At 42.9% G+C, this 19,638-nt stretch overlaps 1 protein-coding gene and 1 pseudogene across 5 annotated transcripts in view; one reads left to right on the forward strand and one right to left on the reverse strand.

Moving 5' to 3' along the window:
- OMA1 (OMA1 zinc metallopeptidase) overlaps window positions 1-9,313 on the reverse strand; it is a 43,087-nt gene extending 33,774 nt beyond the window's left edge. Inside the window, exons 1-3 of one of the 4 annotated variants that reach the window (XM_080654751.1) lie at window positions 9,203-9,313; window positions 6,166-6,266; window positions 2,545-2,773 (exon numbers count right to left, since the gene is read on the reverse strand). In XM_080654751.1, the coding sequence (XP_080510877.1) occupies window positions 2,545-2,773; window positions 6,166-6,167 (231 nt within the window). In that variant the 5' untranslated portion in view covers window positions 6,168-6,266; window positions 9,203-9,313. Of the gene's footprint in view, window positions 1-2,544; window positions 2,774-3,529; window positions 3,631-5,759; window positions 6,267-8,263; window positions 8,491-9,202 lie in introns of those variants that run through there. The other 3 variants (XM_080654749.1, XM_080654750.1, XM_080654752.1) reach the window with 3 other exon arrangements.
- Window positions 9,314-16,104: 6,791 nt separating this feature from the next.
- On the forward strand, window positions 16,105-16,343 carry LOC308241052 (small ribosomal subunit protein eS28-like; annotated as a pseudogene). Its single transcript has one exon. The product of its transcript is annotated as a small ribosomal subunit protein eS28-like (transcript).
- Window positions 16,344-19,638: the final 3,295 nt, after the last annotated feature.

Genomic DNA, 19,638 nt, shown 5'->3' on the forward strand with positions numbered 1-19,638 from the left:
ACATTTTAATTTTTAATTACATAAAAATCTGCATATATTAAGCACTCAAATTTCTCAAATTTGAATTTTCTTGCAAAGGCAATGTGGTTTCTCACAAATTGAATAAATTCTAATAACTAAAATTTTTCACATAAGTTAGTTCAGATAAAATCTTCATCTTTTCTAATAGCCTATAAGTAAATAAAATGCTTACATATTATTTCTATTTTTCTAAGTATTTTAGAAAACAAAAATATTGCCTAGAGAACATAAAGATTTCGTATAAGAAAGTAAAATGCAAAAGAAAATTATTTTCATAACCTCCTGAATAGAAAAACACCTTATACTTAATAAGAAAGTTAAACCTCTACAAAAAAAATCCCACATTTCATTAATTTTAAGTGTTTCATTCACACAGATTGAAAAGAAATTACTAAAATTTTTAGAACTTCTGGGCACATTATTTTCTCTATATTATGCTGAATGGTTAGGTATGAATAAAACAGACGTTGATAGGGTTCAAGCAAAGGTTTTAATACAGAACTACCCAAGGTGAAGCAGGCCAAAAGGACCCCCTACTGAACTCCCAGAATTAAAGAGCACCAAACAAGTCTACTTTATTTATCCTATTTGGAGACATTTTGAAAGCCAAACTTCAAAGATTATAATGAGAAATCTGACCTGTAATTCCTTCAAGCAGTAGTTAGGGAGATGAATCAAATGAAGGCTGACAAAACATGGGTCTCTTGATTCAACCCCTCACTGGGAACCCAAAGTCTTTACATCAGAGTGGGTAAAAGGGTCAAGAGGTAGAGAAGTTTCTGGACTCCTTGACATGGCAGCCCCACAAATTGTGGTACCAAAATCCATGGCTGAAGCCCTGGTGTGAGCCACAATTTGATTGAGAGAACATCAAGGTTTTTCTCCCAATGAAAGGGTTGATGGATTATGAAAGCTGGAATGTTTAAACAGGCTTATGCAAATAACTTGTCTCCTTTACCTGAATGTTTGATGGGAAAAGATATTCTGTCTGCTTGGGGAATGCTTACCCTACCAAGTGTTGTAAACCCAAAACTGTTAATAAAATCAGAATGGAGGCTAAAAAGAAAAGGAACCACAAATAAGGAAGAACTACTGCAATGACAGTGCTTAGTAACAGCCCTATAAGAACATGTGTTTGAATTTTCGTACCAAGCAGGTATTAAATTTGTAGGTTAAAAAATAAGAAACAAAGAAGAAAATACATGTATGTACATGTATATCAGTTTTTAAAGCTTCTTGGTAATGTGAATGGTAGAAGTTGGTCCATGTCAGTATTTCCCAAACACTTTTTTCAAACTTGCCTCTGACTACAGGGGTGGGCAAAGTTTTTGACTCGAGGGCCACAATGGGTTCTTAAACTGGACCGGAGGGCCGGAACAAAAGCATGGATGGAGTATTTGTGTGAACTAATATAAATTCAAAGTAAAGGAGCGGAGGGGAGAGCAAGAGAACCAGATAGAACAGCCGGATCCGGCCCACGGGCCGTAGTTTGCCCACAGCTGGTAGACTATATTCTAAGAAACTGAGATGTTCTGTATAAATTCTACTAGGAAGGATGTTCTAGTGAAAAAAAACCATTGTTATTTCTCTTTTTAATGATAACTTTCCATTGACAAACTTGGAAACTCAGTTGGAACAAAAGAGATAAAGTTCTAACCCTGACAAAGCTATCCAGAGAGGCTATGAGACGTGAATACTGATTGAGCACACACTATGTACGTGCTATGCACTGGCGACAGAAAGATGATCTGCCCTCCAGGAGCTCACTAGTAGTGCAAAATGTTTAGCCACCTGAGTTATACTCTCCAAGTAGCCAAGGCTTCTAAATTCCAACTTTATTTTGTGTTCAAAAACTATCATAAACTGTCAAAACTGGTATTACAAAAGAAACCAAAAAACCTTTTATTCTACTCAACTTTCAAGGTACAAACATTCAAGACTATAGACCTCAATATATACTAAGCACTGCTTTGTGCACTGTACTAAAGAGAAAATCATAAACAAAACAGATAGGGCCTCTGCCCCCATGGAGCTTACTCTAACAAGGAAGACAGATCAGCAAATAAGTGATGATGTAAATAATTATGTTACCCATGTGGTAAGTGCTCTCAAGGAAAAGCATAGTATGCAAAGAGAAAATGAAGTAGGAGAAATAACCCCAAGCACTGGGTACAACTGCAAAGGCGCTGATTCATAATTCAGTTCATACGAAGGAGACCCCCTTGAGTCCAATGTAGCCCCTGCCTAACCCAGTTTGGATAATGAAGGAAAGCTCTCCTGAGAAAGTGGCATTTAAGCTGACCTGTGGTAAAAAGGAGTTAGCTGGGTGAATGGGAGGAAAGCAAGACCGTCAGTAGGAATACTAAATATGAAAGGTCTGAGCCTTTGCTGGGTGGGGGGGCGGGGTAGGGGGGGTGGTAAGATGCTAATTCCCTATCAAAGTCTACAATAAATATTTAAGAACCTTTCCTGCTTTCAGTATTACATTAAGCAATCTAATTAAAAACAATTCTTACTACTTACTGCTTCATATTCCAGTTCTGCTAAAAGACTGAAATGTTCTTTCCCCAATAGCAGTAGCTTGGTCCTTCCTGTGATTGGACTCACTTCCAGGTGAGTGAAGTAAAACACTACGAAGAGCAATCCAAAAGTACTCAACCCCAGGAACAGCTTCCATTTGTTCTTCCTTACACTTTCTTTTAACAGTTCCTTCTTGTTGGGAGGAAGTGCGTGCCACCATTTCCTTATGCCCCTAGAGCGAAAAGAAAAATTCAAGGTTCTGATAATAGTATCAGCACATATCACCAAAACTAAATGCTTACTGCTAGAATTGTATGTCATCAAATACTTGAATTTATGATATTTCTTGGTATAAGTGGTTTTTTTCAGAAATTTATAAAATTCTTAGCTAGAGGATAAAAAAATTAACTAGATAGAGCTATAGTTAAAAAGTCTAATGTTCATTTTAATTTTCTTCAGTTATTTTAAAGGTAAACATCAAACGAGGGGGTGTATTACTACAACCATCACTAGTTAACGCTGACTGACTGTTGACCACACAAAATGTACTCTACTAATCATTATACAGATGTCATCTCATTCAACCTTCATAAGAACTGTTACAGGAGAGAAATGGAGACGTAGGGAAGTTAAGCAATTTGTCCTAGGTCGTAGAGGTGATGAGAGGAAAACCAAACAATGAAGCAATGTGTGATCCAGAGTCTGAGCCCTTGACCATGTCATAGGGAATGGAGTGCCCACATAAACATCTCTACCTTGAACCACCATTCTATTCTCCCCACTGCTCATCAGACCCCCAACATAAGTTGCCAGTGCTTCAGCAAGAGAAACTACCTCAGCACTGATTTGAGAGATAAGTATTGCTCAGTAGCAGAAACTCCATCCCCTCTAGAACATGACAAAGGACAGGTAATAAGAAGAGCAGAAGCAAAGAAAAGAAGGAAATCAGAGGTTTTATAGGTAACACCTGGGGAGCTCCCATTTCTACCTGGCAACAACACTCCCTGCTGCTTATCAGAGCCCAGAGACATTTTGACAACAAGCAATGTTTTCAAGACTGGGACAGAAATATTTTCCTTGCGAGTTCATCTGTAAAAGCACAACAAAAATTTAAAACATACACATCATTCTCTTGACAAAGATTTATTTTCTAAAATAACTTCTTTAAGTATCTTAATTTTGTTGTCACACCGAAAATGCCTCTAAACTTTAGTCTAAAGTGTTTCAACCTGAAAAGATTAAACCAACCTATGAAGCATACTTATTTCCTATTTAAAACTTTACATGACTTGTCATTATTTGTTTAAATTTATTTTTTTAAAAAAATATTCTAAACGAAAATTTACAGTCATAACCACAACAATAAAAACGTTAAAAATAAATAAATAATTTAAAAGGATGGAAAAGAGCTACTGGCCCAAGAACCAGGCAGACCTGTGACAAAGATTCTTTCCTCCAGCAAACTCAACGCGGGGTCTCCTGAACTCTTCTTCAATGAGGCCTTCACTTTCAGACTCTGCACTCTCCAGTTTTAGCCAGAATCACCCATCCTCCATATCTGATCACCCCGGATATCTAACTGGGAGCTGCATCCTTCAACAGCCCCAGGTGATACCCGATCACCCTCACCTGCCTTCAGCAAGAATCCTGTTAGGTCTGTTCAGGCAGAATCTCCCCTTACTCCCAATGTTGCCTCTCATCTTCCATCCGCCGACCCCTGCCCTGCTTCTCGGCTAGAAATGAATTCCTACTTGCCCATGCTGTATTCAGAATTGACTCTGGTTCTACACTGAGGCCTCTTTTACCCTACTACAGTGGTGGGCAAACTGTGGCTCGCGAGCCACATGCGGCTCTTTGGCCCCTTGAGTGTGGCTCTTCCACAAAATACCATGGCCTGGGCGAGTCTATTTTGAAGAAGTGGCGTTAGAAGAAGTTTAAGTTTAAAAAATTTGGCTCTCAAAAGAAATTTCAACCGTTGTACTGTTGATATTTGGCTCTGTGACTAATGAGTTTGCCAACCACTGCCCTACTACAATACTCCAGAATAAAATCTGTTTTTACTGCTTTAACTATGGTCGAGTTCTGGTTTTCTTTGACAGTGGTTAAACTGAGAGCTTTATCTAGCTGTATATTTTCCCCATGCTGATGCCAAATCATGAAGAACACAATAAATTAAAGGGGACAAGTTCTCAATTTTGATAAAAACAAAATTGGGCTAGTATGAAAGTAAGAAGGCTAAAAGGAAGTTCACTGTTATTAAACATAAGAAAGCTTTAGGAAGAGATAATGCTTAACTTTACCTTTCTTCAATCTTCATGGAGCCAATAAGAGAAAACAGGCTTATGGGGAGAGGAAGTTAAATCAAATATAAAGTACTGCCATTTAGCTGTAAAAATGTTAATTATTTTAAAGGACTACCAAGAGAAAATAACAAAGATTTGTTGAAAATAGAATAGAAAAAAAAATAAGTAAATATTAATGGGTTTAAGAATTAACTTGGCTAGGAGTAGGCCCATTCTTTGTTCTTTTTTTTTTTTTATATTAACTCCTTCACTTTATTTTTTAATTTTCTTAAGAGAACTTTAAATTTTATTTTTCAATTACAGTTTACATTCAATATTATTTTGTATTAGTTTCAGGTGAAACAGCTCATTCTTTTTTTAAAAATACATTTTTATTGATTTTGGAGAGGGAGAGGGAGAGAAGAGAGAAACATGGATAAGAATCATTGACCAGCTGCCTCCTGCACACCCCCTACTGGGGATGGAGCCTGCAACACAGCATGTGCCCTGACAGGGAATTAAACTGTGATCTCCTGATACATAGGTTGCGGCTCAACCACTGAGCCAATCCGGCTAGGCAAGCTCATTCTTAAATAAGCAAAATTCTTCAGTTTCGTGATCCACTGCCTCAAATCCCATACACTAAAAATGGGATGTTTGTAAAGCACTGTTCTTATCCATGAGTTATAATCAACATTTCTGATTCTTCTTGCAATCATTTGTACAACGTCAATCTTTTAAAAAGTGTCTATGTAAGAATAATTTTTAAAAGATAATATGCAGTAAACTATTTCAAAATTACTAAATCCTATATAACAAAACTGAATCTTAACTTTGAGCTAAATATGGGAGGGAAATCTAACGAATTTTCCTTCAAAGTGTAGTTTTACCAATATCCTTTAATACAAAAGTTTATTTTTTTTTAAAGCATTTTACCTGCCAACAATGATTGCAAGTAGTTTCTGCACTGGTTTAAGAATTATCCACAAGAGAGGAATGGGAGCAGCTTGACACCGTGGAGAAGTGTGGAAACTCCTGATGTCTCTTATGGGAAAGCAGCTTAGAGGATGCAATACTGAAAGAGCAGGACCTATTGCAACTTCTTCTATCAGTTTCTGTCTTGGAAAAGAGTCACGCCATACTGTACATTTATTGCCCTTGCTTTTAAGACTTGAGAGGTATCCTGTCCTTTTGTTATTAAAAGTTCTATAGAAATAAGAGTTTCCAGGCAGAGAAGTCAACCTATTACACCGATTTACTCCCAGTTTACATTCAATATTATTTACTATGTGGTTAACTTGGACTTGATGACAGTCCAGTGAGGTTATAGCTGTTGCGTTACATTTTCTCCAGTTGGTCAGTAAATTAAATCGGGAGGAAACACAGTTTCTAGTAGCAGACTGCAATCCGTAGACGAAGCTCATCTTTCTTTTGCTTGATTATCTAGAACCAAAAAAAAAAAAACAACTATAAATATCTCTGGAAAATATTTATTTACCAAACTGGAAACATAACACTTTAGGAAATAGGTGTGTCAGTCCTTCCTTGAACACATCTCACACTAATTACCTGGGGTTTCTCACCCCTGCAGCAGTGCCTTTGAGCAATACAAACGGAAGAGGCTTCACTTACTTTTTTCTTATTCTTCAACATGTACTTTCAAAACTTTTCTTCTTTCCATTTTCTATTTTTACTTGGAGGAAGTCTATTTTTCTTTTTAATCCTCACCCAAGGACATGTTATTGAGAGAGAAACATCAATCAGTTGCCTTCCCCTATGCACCCCAACCCAGGATGGAACCCACAACCTAGGTATGTGCCCTGACCGGAAATCAAACCCGCAACCTTTCAGTGTATCGGACGACACTCCAACCAACTGAGCCACATCGGCCTGGGCAGACACCTATTTTTATTTTAATGCTAAATTATTTGGGGGATAAGAAATGGATTACATAAAAACAGTAGTAAAGTTTTATCTATTGCAAGTAATGGGGTGGGGAGGGGGTGGGAGAAGCAGGTAACACTTACAAGCCTAACCTATAAGATGTTTTTTAAAAACAGATTTATTCCTTTCAGAAAAACACTGGCACTTCTGGTTGGGGTAAAGATGGCGTGAGACGAGACGTATCATCCCACCTAAAACAACTAAAGATACAGACAGAATAAATGAACAATGGTTGAACACCCCAGACATTAGGCAATGAAGGTGAATATCAGCAGAGCCATACTGATGTAAATACAGATTCATGCCCATCTAAAGGAGGTCCAACAAGAACAATGGAATTTGGGCTTTGTGTTGCCAAATGTTCCAGTCTTCTCAAGGAAAGCCAGAAATCAGGCTCAATGTGAAAGTTATGAATTTTAAAATGTTGGCAACCAACTTAAAAAAAAATGTAACCACCTTGACTGAACAAACATAGCCAGACCCCATTCAGTGTTTGATCTCTGAATCATGTTCTTCATTCATTTATTAAACAGTTCATTAGAAGTGTACTACATGCCATACCATATGCCATTCTAAATGCCAGGAATAGCACAGGAAACATAACAGCCAAAAATCTCTACCCAATTTGCAAAAATGGTAATGCTAAACTATGGTAGCATATGCAAATATAAGTAAATCTAAAGGAATGTACATCAAACTATTCATGGTGGTTATTTTGGGTGGCAGGATGGTGGCTGTAAGGGATTTAATATTTCCATCATGTATACTTCAGTGCTGTTTAAATTTTTACAGCATCTATTACTACTTTTGTAAGCCTCCAAACCAATAAAGGCAACTATTTTTGTAATTTACATTGGTTTCCACTGGCTTCAATAAACTCCTCCAATATGGCAGACCAGGCCTCCCACCATTTCTCCAGGCACCTCCGCCACGCTCCTTCACCAACTCTTGAGCTCCAGACCCACTGATGTACTCACACTTGTCAGAAAAGCTGTTCTCTCTAGGACAGCACACGTCTATTTACACTACTTAGCTCTGCCCATTGCCAAGCAAACTCCTGCTCATCTCTCAGGATTTTTGCAAAATTTTTAAAAAGTGCTCTACTGACACAGAACGTGTAACATTATACCAATACAAGTTTTTAAAATTTTTACAATTTACATCACTGACAATCAAGTGTCACCTAGAACAGCAATAGTGCCTGATAGTTCATAATCCTTGGCTTATCCTTAAGAAAGGGGAAAGAATGAGAGAGAAATCTATACATTTTCAAAGAGCCCCTCACTAGACTACACAGAGCAGAAGAAAAAAAAACCAGGGCTGACACATCCACTACGAAGAACTGAAGGGGGTCAACAAACATAGCTGGCAGACATCTAGGATTACAAAATTAATGATGTGAGAAAATTAAACAATTCGGATTGTTAGCCTCTAAGAACATTTCAGATCCTTAATTCTTTAAGTACCATCTCAGAATGAGCAAGTACAGCACTCACTGGCACTCACAGCTGAAGCCTGGAAGACAGTTTTAACAACGCCGCTGAAAATGACTATTTCTCCTCTAGTTTCTATGGAAACAGCTGTCAGATTGGCAAAAATAGGGCATGTACTTTAAAATAATCATTCAAGCAAAGTACACACATGATGGAAGGCTTAAAAAAAAAATAAACTGGAAGGCAACAGACTTGGTTCTTAAGCTTCCAAATGTCAGACTGCACCCTCCCCTCCACGCGGCTGAGAATGCGGATATGCACCCAAACTCTTTGGGGGGTTGGGGGGGTTAGGCATTGGTCAGCGCCGCTGTCATTGATCGAGCCCTGAATTCCAAATGAGGTCTTTTCATCTCCGGGGACTAAAATCTCACTGAGGCCCGCGTGGCTTAATAAAACTCTCGCTCCACTTTACACAAGCAAGTGACGTTACTTAGGTTTTTTTTTTTTTAAGTGATTGTTGTAGACAAGCTTATGTAGAAGTTTGCACAGGAATTTTTCTATTTCTCATTGGCAGGTTCAGGCAGGAAAACTTTTATTTCTCTAGGAGTGAGGAGTAAGAGAGGGCGTGACGCTAAGGCGCCTCCAGCGGCGGGAAGCGGAGTCCCCAGGGGACTTGGCGCAGGATGCGGGGTAGTGAGATAAACAGGAACCGCAGACCAGCAGGAAAGCTTAAGGAGGGAGGGGAGGAGGGGGAGCGGAGTGTCTTGCCGGAAAGCACGGCCACTTGACAATTGCAACTCCCGTGGGGCCCGGGCAGCACCCGGGGTCCTTGCATTTCACACCAAGAGGAGGGGGAAGAATGACGCTTTCTTCCCACCTATTCCTCTTCTACTCACCCCTCTCTCCCCATTCCCGCTGGGGCACCCCTCCGTTTCTCCCCGCCTCCACCCCAGTCCTCGCCACCCCAACCCCGCCGGGTCCCCAGGGACCCCCGATCCTCACCCCAGTGCTCCTGGAACTCCCCACCCCTGGGCCCGGCCAACTCAGAAAGGCAGGGCAAAGGCGTCCCCACGCGGACAGACGCCAGCAGTGGCGAAAGCAGCACGGCTCCTCCCACCGCACCGGGCGCAAGCGCACTCCCCACCAGGAGCCCCGCCCCTCGCTTCTGCCCTCCACTGGGCCGGCGAGCCTTTTGCTCCGCCCACTCCGGGCAGTCTGCGTGCCCCGGCCGGGAGTCGTCCTCCCTGCGGGTCCGCGGGCCCTGCGCCGACTGTGCAGACTGTGGCGCTCTGCCGCCACCGCGTGGCCAAAAGAGGGACGTGGCAGTGGGCTGGGCTGCTTGCCTGGGAACAGCTTCAGTTAGGGTGTCTTGGAACTGACTTAGCTAAGCCCCATAATATAAAGAGTGATCCAGGCAAAATTGCGCCCGCTGTAGATTTGTAGGCAGTGCCAGCCAAGAGGAGAAAGACTCGGCTTCCAAAAGACTAAAGGTTTCTTAACCCTGAAGTTGCACTGATAGTAGCCTCTGGAATGTGAGAACTCTCCTTTCCCATGACTTGTGGAGAGGCACATTTTAAGAAAGATGAAGTAACCCTAGCTGGTTTGGCTCAGTGGATAGAGTGTTGGCCTGTGGACTGAAGGGTCCTGGGTTTGATTCCAGTCAAGGGCACAGGCTGTATCCCCAGCTGGGGTGTGCAGGAGGCAGCTGGTCAATGATTCTCTCATCATTGATGTTTCTATCTCTCTCTTCTCCCTCCCTTCCTCTCTGAAATCAGTAAAAATATTTTTTTAAAAACCTAATATTGTCATAGTTTATTTAAAAAAGAAAGATGAAGTATAATCTGAAGCATCTGAAAGTTAGTTGAAAATAGCAGACTAAAAAACAATGTGTATAGTTCATTCATTCCACCAAAAAATATTTATGGATCACCACGTGCATTTGGAGGTTCTGGGGAAACGGCAGTGAACAAGACTTTCACAGAGCTTATATCACCTTGAGGACAGATAGATGATAAGCAAGTAAACAAGTAAATAAAGAAGATCCTATATAATAAAAGGCTAATATGCAAATTGTCCCCTCAACCGGGAGTTCGACCAGGGGCAGGGCTTGCCCACCAACTGCCCACTGCCCCTCCCCCGGGCTGGCCCGGCCTGATCCCACCCATGCACAAATTCGTGCACTGGGCCTCTAGTATAAGATAATTATGTGATTTCATATTAGTTGTACTTAATTCTTTGCACAATGAAAAAAATCTTAAAGGATATAAACACTATGAACAATTTTAGGTGTCCCTTTTAAAAGGTTTATAAGTAATTTTTTCTTTTATCTTGCTTATGTGTTTTATAATTTCCCCTTTACTTTGAAGGAACTATCCTGGCAGACCCCTGACCACCAGTTCCCTGAAAACGGAAGTGACAGGTCCCTGAATCTTCATGATTTGATATCTCCCACCCCCTGAAGTGCATGTGTCTTACCAAGGTTTCCTGTGTACTAGATGCCTCTTGTTAATCCTGCACAATTAGCATGGTGCCATCAATGGGTGTGATGTTCTGTAGGCTGTTCAGGTGGCCTAGGTCCGTGAGGACTGTATTAGACAGATCACAGAGCTGGCACAATGGCTGTGTACTTCATGATTAAGTCTTGTCTGCAGTAGTCTATCAAACATTCCCCTGATTTCTGAAGGGGCCAGACTAGCAAATTAAATGGAGATGTGATAGAATGGACCATTCCTGCATCCTTTCGGACATTAATCTTCACCATCACCACCCTCATTTCCTTGGATGGAGTATTGGTTTTGATTTATTACCTCAAGTTGGTAGAGAAGGAACCATTTCAGAAGCTTTCACTTGGTCTCCCCCACCATGAGAACTGAAGGCTAAGATCTGATATGGAGCTTGCTCCCACTACCCTATATATTTCGTCAGGTGCTGGGGGAATGACCACTGGATGGACCTATAGACCCGTGGACCCATTGTAAGCTGGCTATTGTGCAGTACTTTGCTTATTATCTGGCCTCCATAAGTGCCCACTCTCACAGAGGGTCCATGATAATACTTTGGGTTTCTGGGTAACAATATCCTTCCAGACCCTGCACAATGCCTGGGGATTTCTCTTTCCCCAACATGCTGTTTGCTGAGAAAATGATTGTAGGTATTAGAATAACCATTACAGTAAATGCCTGTTTCAGTGTTACTGGGTCCTTCTTCCTAGGGACCCCACCCACCTTTTAAGTCATGGGCTCTCTGTGGTCTGGTTCTGGAAATTGACTCAGATCTGAGAACTGAGCAAGAAGGATGCCTTTTTGTTGAGGCAACTGCCCTCAGACTCCTGCTCCTCCATTCTTGCCTTCTTCTGGTTATAGATGTTAAACAGCACCCTGTTGGCAACCCATTGATTTTTTCCCCCAGGGACACCTTGTACTATTAAATTCCTTCACAACCTCCTGCATATCAAATCCCCTAGGTGCCCCCCTGACCTTGCCAGCTGTTATAGCAATGGCTGGAGCCTGCAGCCTCCAGACTTGTGGGAGTTATAGCGACCACCTGGCTTCTATTACCTCTGTGACTCCCTGGATAGTATCTGGTCCAGCCCTGTGTCTCTTACCATCATCCCAGGCCTGCACGCTGAACTCTTTTGTGATGCGGGTGCTCCTCTCACATGTCCTGTGTATGTGGTCTGTCCTTTGATCCTCCTCTAGAACATAACCCTCTTCCTGGTCTCCTGGCTCCACACAATAAATCACTTCAGCAAGCCCACTTCCCTCCTTCTGCAGTGGCCTGGGCAATTCAGCTGCCTTCCTCCCTGGAGATTTCCCTTGACTGCCTCATCCAAAATATGCCTTTTTCCCTGGGGACAGCATGCATGCAATGACCAGGCAACCTGGGGTATGGGGCCCGGGGCCGGGGAGGGGGGGGGGGGGGGGGGAGTGTTGTACAAAGGCCTGGCCACTGTACTTCAATTGAGGACAACACTGCAGGGCCATCCCAGCTCCAGAGCTATCCATGGATTGGCTGAGAAGCCCCCTTCTGCCTCCGCCCAGTCCTCTTTCCTTTACTCCCTTGTAGGTGTTGTCCCTGAGGACTACGCCCACCCCTTCAACAACCTCCCGCACAGATTTAGCTCAGAGGCTGTTTCCAGGAAGCCCAACTTCAGGCAACTGCATTTTCCCCAGAAGTGGAAGCTGCTTTGATACAGAAAGTCTTTCATGCACACCTCCATGAGGAAGTTCTAGAGGCTGAATACTGAATTAAAGGAGAGACTAACTCTGAAGAATGATGAGGCTTGACCTGTCTTAGAACCAGGTGTAGACTGCTGATCTCGATTCAGGCTGAGAGCAGATGAGGTGGCCACAGGATTTGATATGGGCTGCAATGTGTGGGCGGCCTTTCATTATTTTTTTTTTTTTAAATATGCCAGGCATGACTGTTCCAAATGTTGGAAATGACTGGTTCTGAATCTGAATTCACCCCAACATAGACAATTGCAACACCTTCATTTGCATATTCTAATTCTCACAAAAATTGGCTCAAGATTTTCTTCATCCACATGTTTATCTTCCTTTACTTTCTTCTTCTGTCATCCCATCCCTTCTTTCCATTTAACATGAACAGACGTGCCATTTTATTTCATTTTTCCCTTGGAGAGAGTGGTCACACCAGGTTTCACCATAGAATTTTTATAAATCACCACCTGGATTGTTATTGCACCAGTCAACACCAGCTTGCTGACTGGTTTCCCTGCCTCCAATTCATCCCTCTTATCTAAACAGCAACCAACCAATTCCTGGTTAAGGGGCGGGGCGGGGGGCCGGGGGGAAGGGGTGCTCCAAGATGATTCAGTATGGTCCATCTAGCTCCAGGCTGGGCCCTGAGGAAGGCCACAGCTTGGCCGTGGTCTTGCTCACTCACCAGAGATGAGCTCTCCAGAGATTCCAGGTGAGCACTTTTCTTTATTGCACAAATAAAATATTAATACCCCAGAAAAGAAAAACCACCCTTAATCTCACTACCCAAAGATAACCACTGCTAGCATTTTAATGTGTAACACTCTTGAAATGCAAGGTTAAAATTACTGAAAATATGTAATACTTTGATAGGATGAAATGTTTCTTACCATCATTAACGTGCATTCCTTTCATTCCTCATGATGTAAACACTTTTTCATGCTTATATGTTGGATTTCTTCTTTAGCAAATTGCCTGTTCATGTCCATAACCCATTTTTCTATTAAATATTCATTTTCATTAGAGTGAGATGTAAAAATGTTTCATATATGTAATAGTTGCCTGTTGTTTATGTAGCTTGATGTTTGTCTTTCAACTTTGTTACTTCATGTACACATGTATGCATCATTTTTAAAATTTTTATATGGACAAATTTGTCCAATTTTGTATTGTGGTTTCTGCTTTTGATGTCATATTTACCTTCAGTCTCAATCCCAAAATTATATATTTACCATTTTTTCCTAGTAAGTCAATGACTGTTCTTCCTTAAATCTACTAGGAATTTATTTCAGTGGAAGGTAGGACAGAAAAATATAGTCTAAAATATGTTCTGAATGGTTAGGCCAATGGGACTTTTACAACAAATAGCTACATGTGCCCATCCCATGGGGAGGGCCAGCAAGATAACTGCTGTCCCAGCAATTTACTGAATAACCCAAACTTTCCTACTGATTTGAAGTGTCACTTTTGCTATATACTAAACTAGAGGCCCGGTGCACGAAATTCATGCACGGGGGAGGGGGGTGTCCCTCAGCCCAGCCTGCACCCTCTCCAATCTGGGACACCTCGAGGGATGTCCGACTGCCTGTTTACCAGGATCGGGTCTAAACGGGCAGTCGGACATCCCTCTCACAATCCAGGACTGCTGGCTCCCAACTGCTCGCCTGCCTGCCTTCCTGATTGCCCCTAACTGCTTCTGCCTGCCAGCTTGATCACCCCCTAACCACTCCCCTGCCAGCCTGATTGATGCCTAACTGCTCCCCTGCCAGCCTGTTTTCCCCTAACTGTCCTCCCCTGCAGGCCTGGTCACCCCTAACTGCTCTCCCCTGCAGGCCTGGGTCCCTCCCAACTGTCTTTCCCTGCAGGCCTGGTTGCCCGCAACTTCCCTCCTCTGCCGGCTTGGTCACCCCTAACTGCCCTCCCCTGCAGGCTTGATCTCCCCCAACGGCCATCCCTTGCAGGCCTGGTTCCTCCCAACTGCCCTCCCCTGCTGGCCATCTTGTGGCAGCCATCTTGTGTCCTCATGGAAGCAGGATCTTTGACCACATGGGGGCAGCCATCTTGTGTGTTAGAGTGATGGTCAATCTGCATATTACTCTTTTATTAGATAGGATAGAGGCCTGGTGCACGGGTGGGGGCCAGCTGGTTTGCCCTGAAGGGTGTCCCGGATCAGGGTGGGGGTTCCCTTGGGGCTTGGGGCGGCCTGGGTGAGGGGCCTGTGGTCATTTGCAGGCTGGCCATGCCCCCTGGCGACCCAAGTGGAGGCCCTGGTATCTGGGATTTATTTATCTTCTACAATTGAAACTTTGTAGCCTGGAGCGGAGCCAAGCCTTCTGCTTGTTCCGTGGCAGCAGCCATTTCTGTTGGAATTTATGTATCTTCTATAATTGAAACTTTGTAGCCTTAAGCCGAGGCCTGGGCCAGCCAGGGTGTGCGGAAAGCTTGGCTTCCACCATCGCCATGGGCAACCCTAGCCTCCTGCTCTTTCCAGCTCTGTGGCTGCCGCCATTTCTGTTTGGGTTTATGTATCTTCTATCATTGAAACTTTGTAGCCTTGAGTGGAGGCCTAGGCGGGCAAGGGAAGGCGGAAAGCTTGGCTTCCTCCGTTGCTGAGGAAACCCAAGCCTCCCCCCTGCTCTCTGGGGCCATAGCCATCCTGGTTGGGTTTATTTGCATATTTGCTACTGATTGGCTGGTTGGCATGGTTGGTGGGCATGGCTTGTGGGTGTAGCGGAGTGGTGGTTAATTTTCATATTACTCTTTCATTAGATAGGACTAGAGGCCCAGCATGCACAAAGTCATGTGCGGTTAGGGTCCCTAGGCCTAGCCTGGCCTCCATTGCATGGCCTCTGCCGCCCTGTGACGCTACCTGAAGTTCCCCGCCCCAGGACACTCCACCATGCTCGCGGCCCCTCAACTGCTCCGCGAAGCTTGCTGCCGCCCCGTGAAACTCCCCCACCCCACGACTGCTTCGCAAAACTTGCTGCCGCCTGGGTGACTGCTCCGCTAAGCTCATGGCCACCCTGTGAAGCAGCCTGCCACCGCCACTCAACAGTCCCCAGTCCCACTCTGCTGCCAGACCCCCCTCATGGTGAGCGGCTCGGGGGCCAGGGGAGAGGGGGGACGGAGAGGTGTTCCATGCACTTCATGGTGACCGGTCCCCTGTTCGGTCATGATGCCACCTAGCTCTTTATATAGGATTCTCTTAAGTACCCACATCTGTTGCTGGACTGTACCTTTTGTTCCCTTGTCTTTTCTGGCACTACTATGTGATTCAAAGTATTCTAACTTAAGATTTCGATTTCATGTTCAAATATTTCCTGCCTCTTCTTACACATTTGACCTTCAAGAACTTTAGAACTATTTGTTAAGTCTTCCCCACCAAAAATGCATTCGTATGTTGATTTTTTTTTTTATTGCTGATATTTTTAAACTCAGATTAATTCTGTGGAAATTTATACCTTTGCAATATTGAACCTATCAATGCAGGAAACATGTGTCTCCATTTACCCAGGTCTTCTTTTATGTCTCTCCATGAAGTTTCACAGTGCTAATACATGGTTCAAAGCAGTGTGTTTTTTAAAATGAACTATAACTTCGATTTCTTAGGATTACAAAATCTCAGGACTGGAAGGGACTTAAAAATCTTCTCATCCTTTCCGCCCGACTGTTGCCGCCATCATGGACACGAGTCGTGTGCAGCCTATCAAGCAGCCAGGGTTACCAAGGTGCTAGGCAGGACCGGTTCCCAGGGACCGTGCACCCAGGTCCGCGTGGAATTCATGGACCACACGAGCCGCTCCATCATCCGCAGCGTGAAAGGCCCTGTGCGCGAGGGCCACGTGCTCACTCTATTGGAGGCAGAGCGAGAGGCGAGAGGCCGCGCTGAATTTGTGTCTGGGTCCTGGCTGTCTGGGTGAACCACATAGCCCATGGGGAAGATGCTCCACTGTTAATAAAGTGTTTATGTAAAAAAAAAAAAAAAAAAAAAATCTTCTCATCACTGAGACTGCCTCTCAACCAACCAAAAGTCTGGGTGTACTTGCGGGGCGGGGGCGAGAGTAACCTGATGACATAATACTATACGTATTTTTTGTGACTTCCAGTTTATCACTTGAACAACAGATCATGGAGAAATGTCTGTATCAATGAATATAGATCAACTTAATCCATTTTAATCATTGCATGGTGTTCTATGGAAAGGATATTGCATCATTTAATTAATTATTCTCCTATTTATGGACGTTTTAGCTATTTCCATTGTTTTGCTGTTATAAATAACTCAGCTTACAACCTTGAAACCCTAACTAAAATCAAAGTCCTTCAAATTCAAGAGCACAAAACCACTGCTTGCAGAGTCCCCCTCCCCAAAATCACCATCAGGGGGCAGAATGCCTGTTCAAATAAAGCCTTTTTTTTTTTTTTTTTTTTTACTGTGGAATAGCCCTTCAGTTCTGTTCAACAAACATTTATTGAACGTGTATTATATAGTAAACTCTGGACACCTTTAATACACTAATCTCAATACAATAAACACGTTCATTAATTCAAAAATATGTATAGAGTGTACATTCTGTGCCAGGCACTGATTAGGTCTGAGGGCTTCAGGGAAAATTAACAACCCCCTACTATCTTCTGAACACCAACAATTCTCAAAAAAAAGCGGCGGGGGGGGGGGGAACATTACAACATAGTACCCACGTATCCATTTATTTCTTAGCCCCAGATAGTTCTTCACCCATTAGACCAATAGACCAGGCAACAGATGCTCAAATAATTTGGACAATCCCTTAAATTTTCATGCTTACTAATATGTTCTTGCACATGCTGTTCTTTCTGCATGGAATGCTGTCCAAGTTGGGGCTCTCTCAGAAGGATAGTCAGAGACAAGGATTCAAATGCAAGTCATTTCTTTGGGAGGTGATCTTGGGTTGGAGAGTAGACAGGGAAGGAAAGAAAGCCAATAAATGACACATTAACGAACGAATAACAAACAGGGGGAAATGGAGTGGAGTCCCTCTGATAAATGTGGGGCGGCTGTGGAACACACATCTCAGAATTTTCCCAGATAAGGGTTGGCATTGCTAGGCCATACATAAACCAACTCCAGCTAGTCATTGCTTGAGGGCTGCCCTGGGGATGATAATTCTCTGGCACTACCAGCCTCTTCCATGTGCTCCTGTGGGCCAAAAAAAAAGCCTCAAGCAAAGGGTTTCAGATGCTGTCAGTTGCTAGTTGGACCAGCATGTGCAGAAATGTAGGCTGGACAGCAACATGCAGGGACCGATGAACAGGCATCAGTGCCATCTGCTATAAATGCCTTTTCTACTGTCACGTGGCAAATTTGTTCTTTAAAACACAGAGCAAACATCAGCCACTCTGGCAAGTCTGGCATGCATCTGAGCCAGGTTTGGTGAGTTACCCCACTTCTGTGCACCTGTGGCATTTTGCTTATGTCATTCCTACTAAGAGACTGTGGGTGGTGACTCTGAGACACAGGTTGTCCCGGCTCCATATCCCAGGACAAAGCCACTAATGAACTCCTACACAAGTGAGCCCCTGGCCTGTAGATGCACCACTCCCATCTCTGCCGCTGTCTTCATTTCACCATCTCCTCTGTGCGGCTGTGTCCTCTCTTCTTCTCATAAAGACACCAATCACTGGACTTAGCGCACCTTAACTCCAGGATGCTCTCCTCTCAAGAGCCTTAGCTTCTTAACATCTACAGAGACTCTTCCCAGAGAGGTCACCTTATAAAGGTCCATCTGAAATGGATATCAACCTGGGGGACACTAGTCAACCATGGACCCAACAGACCCATCAAACCAATATCATATTTGGACATTTGAAGAAGATGACATTTTTCTCTGTGCCTCTTTAAGGAGAATCTGAGACAACAGCTGCTGGTGACCATCTTGCTCATGATGAGGAGAAAGTTGGCCTAGAAAGTGAAGCGAAGCCAAGAGCAGGATAGAGATATGAGGAGAGAACAGAAACCTGGCATTGTTTGAAATCCTGGTCTCCAGCCATACCTGAAGCTAAAACCTTCCTCTCACTTTCCAGTTACATGAGTCAACAAATGTCTCTTACTGAAACTAGTTTGAGTTGGGTTGCTACTATTTGCAACTGAAATAGTCCTTAGGAATACACTCAAATGCCTGCTTTCCTCCTTGACCCATTTCCCCTTCCTCTTCTTCTTACACCTGACAATTCCTTTGTATCCTCAGGGCTCAGGTCAAACATAACTCTCTCAAGCAGATCTTCCCTAAACTTCTCCCCACTTCCACCCAGATCACATTGGCTCCTGTGCTGGATGTTCTCACAGCCCTGTTTTCTTTCATTGTGACACTTATCCCATATTATTGTAATTACTTATTCAATTTATTCTCCTATCCCATCACCACCACTAGCTAAAATGTGAAGTCTTTGAGAGCAGACGAAAATTCTGCTTATTGCTATATTCTCTTTTCCAGGATGGTGACGGAACATAGCAGGTGGCTAATGTCTATTCATTCACGGCTTCATATCTTTTTTTTCAAAAGTATAGTAAAATAAATCAGGACCAACTTTAAGTGTTTTTGTGTGGCTACTAGACAATGGTAATATGTCCTGATTAATTTTGCATGTAAAAGCTAGTAACTGCTTTAACCTAGGAATTTCTTAATGAAATTATAATAATTTTTTTAACTCCCAGGCTGATTCAAGGAAATAAGTTGAAGAGGATAATTATACTCATGGAGGATGAAGATTATTGCTTTAATAGTATTTAGTGGTATAATTAGACTAAAGAAAGGGAGAACCCAATTTGCTAGCTCTTTAAGCATTTTCTGAAGATCTTAATGTATAAATAATACATCACCTTGAACTGTCCTTCTTTTAACTAACTTGTTTTCCTCCTGTTGTTAAAGCAAACTATAGTCATTTGGGGAAATGTGTGAAATACTTAAAAGCTTGGTTGGAGACTATAGAAAGCCCCAGTATCCCCATCTAATTTTTGTCTTTTATTTCTGTATCTTTAACGTGATGTCAGGGACACCCCAGCATTGCCTGGCTTTACCTTCTCAGGGTCCCTCCGATGGGATTCTTGACTTCACTTCTCATGGGTGTTCCCTTTTATATCCCACAGAGACCCCAAAAAAGTGTCTTTTTCTTGATTGCACCAAACAATACGACCTGTACAGCATAGTTGCAAAGCATATCTATCCTGAAAATTGG

Source organism: Plecotus auritus, assembly GCF_963455305.1.
Source record: "Plecotus auritus genome assembly, chromosome: 2".
Classification (NCBI taxonomy): domain Eukaryota; kingdom Metazoa; phylum Chordata; class Mammalia; order Chiroptera; family Vespertilionidae; genus Plecotus; species Plecotus auritus.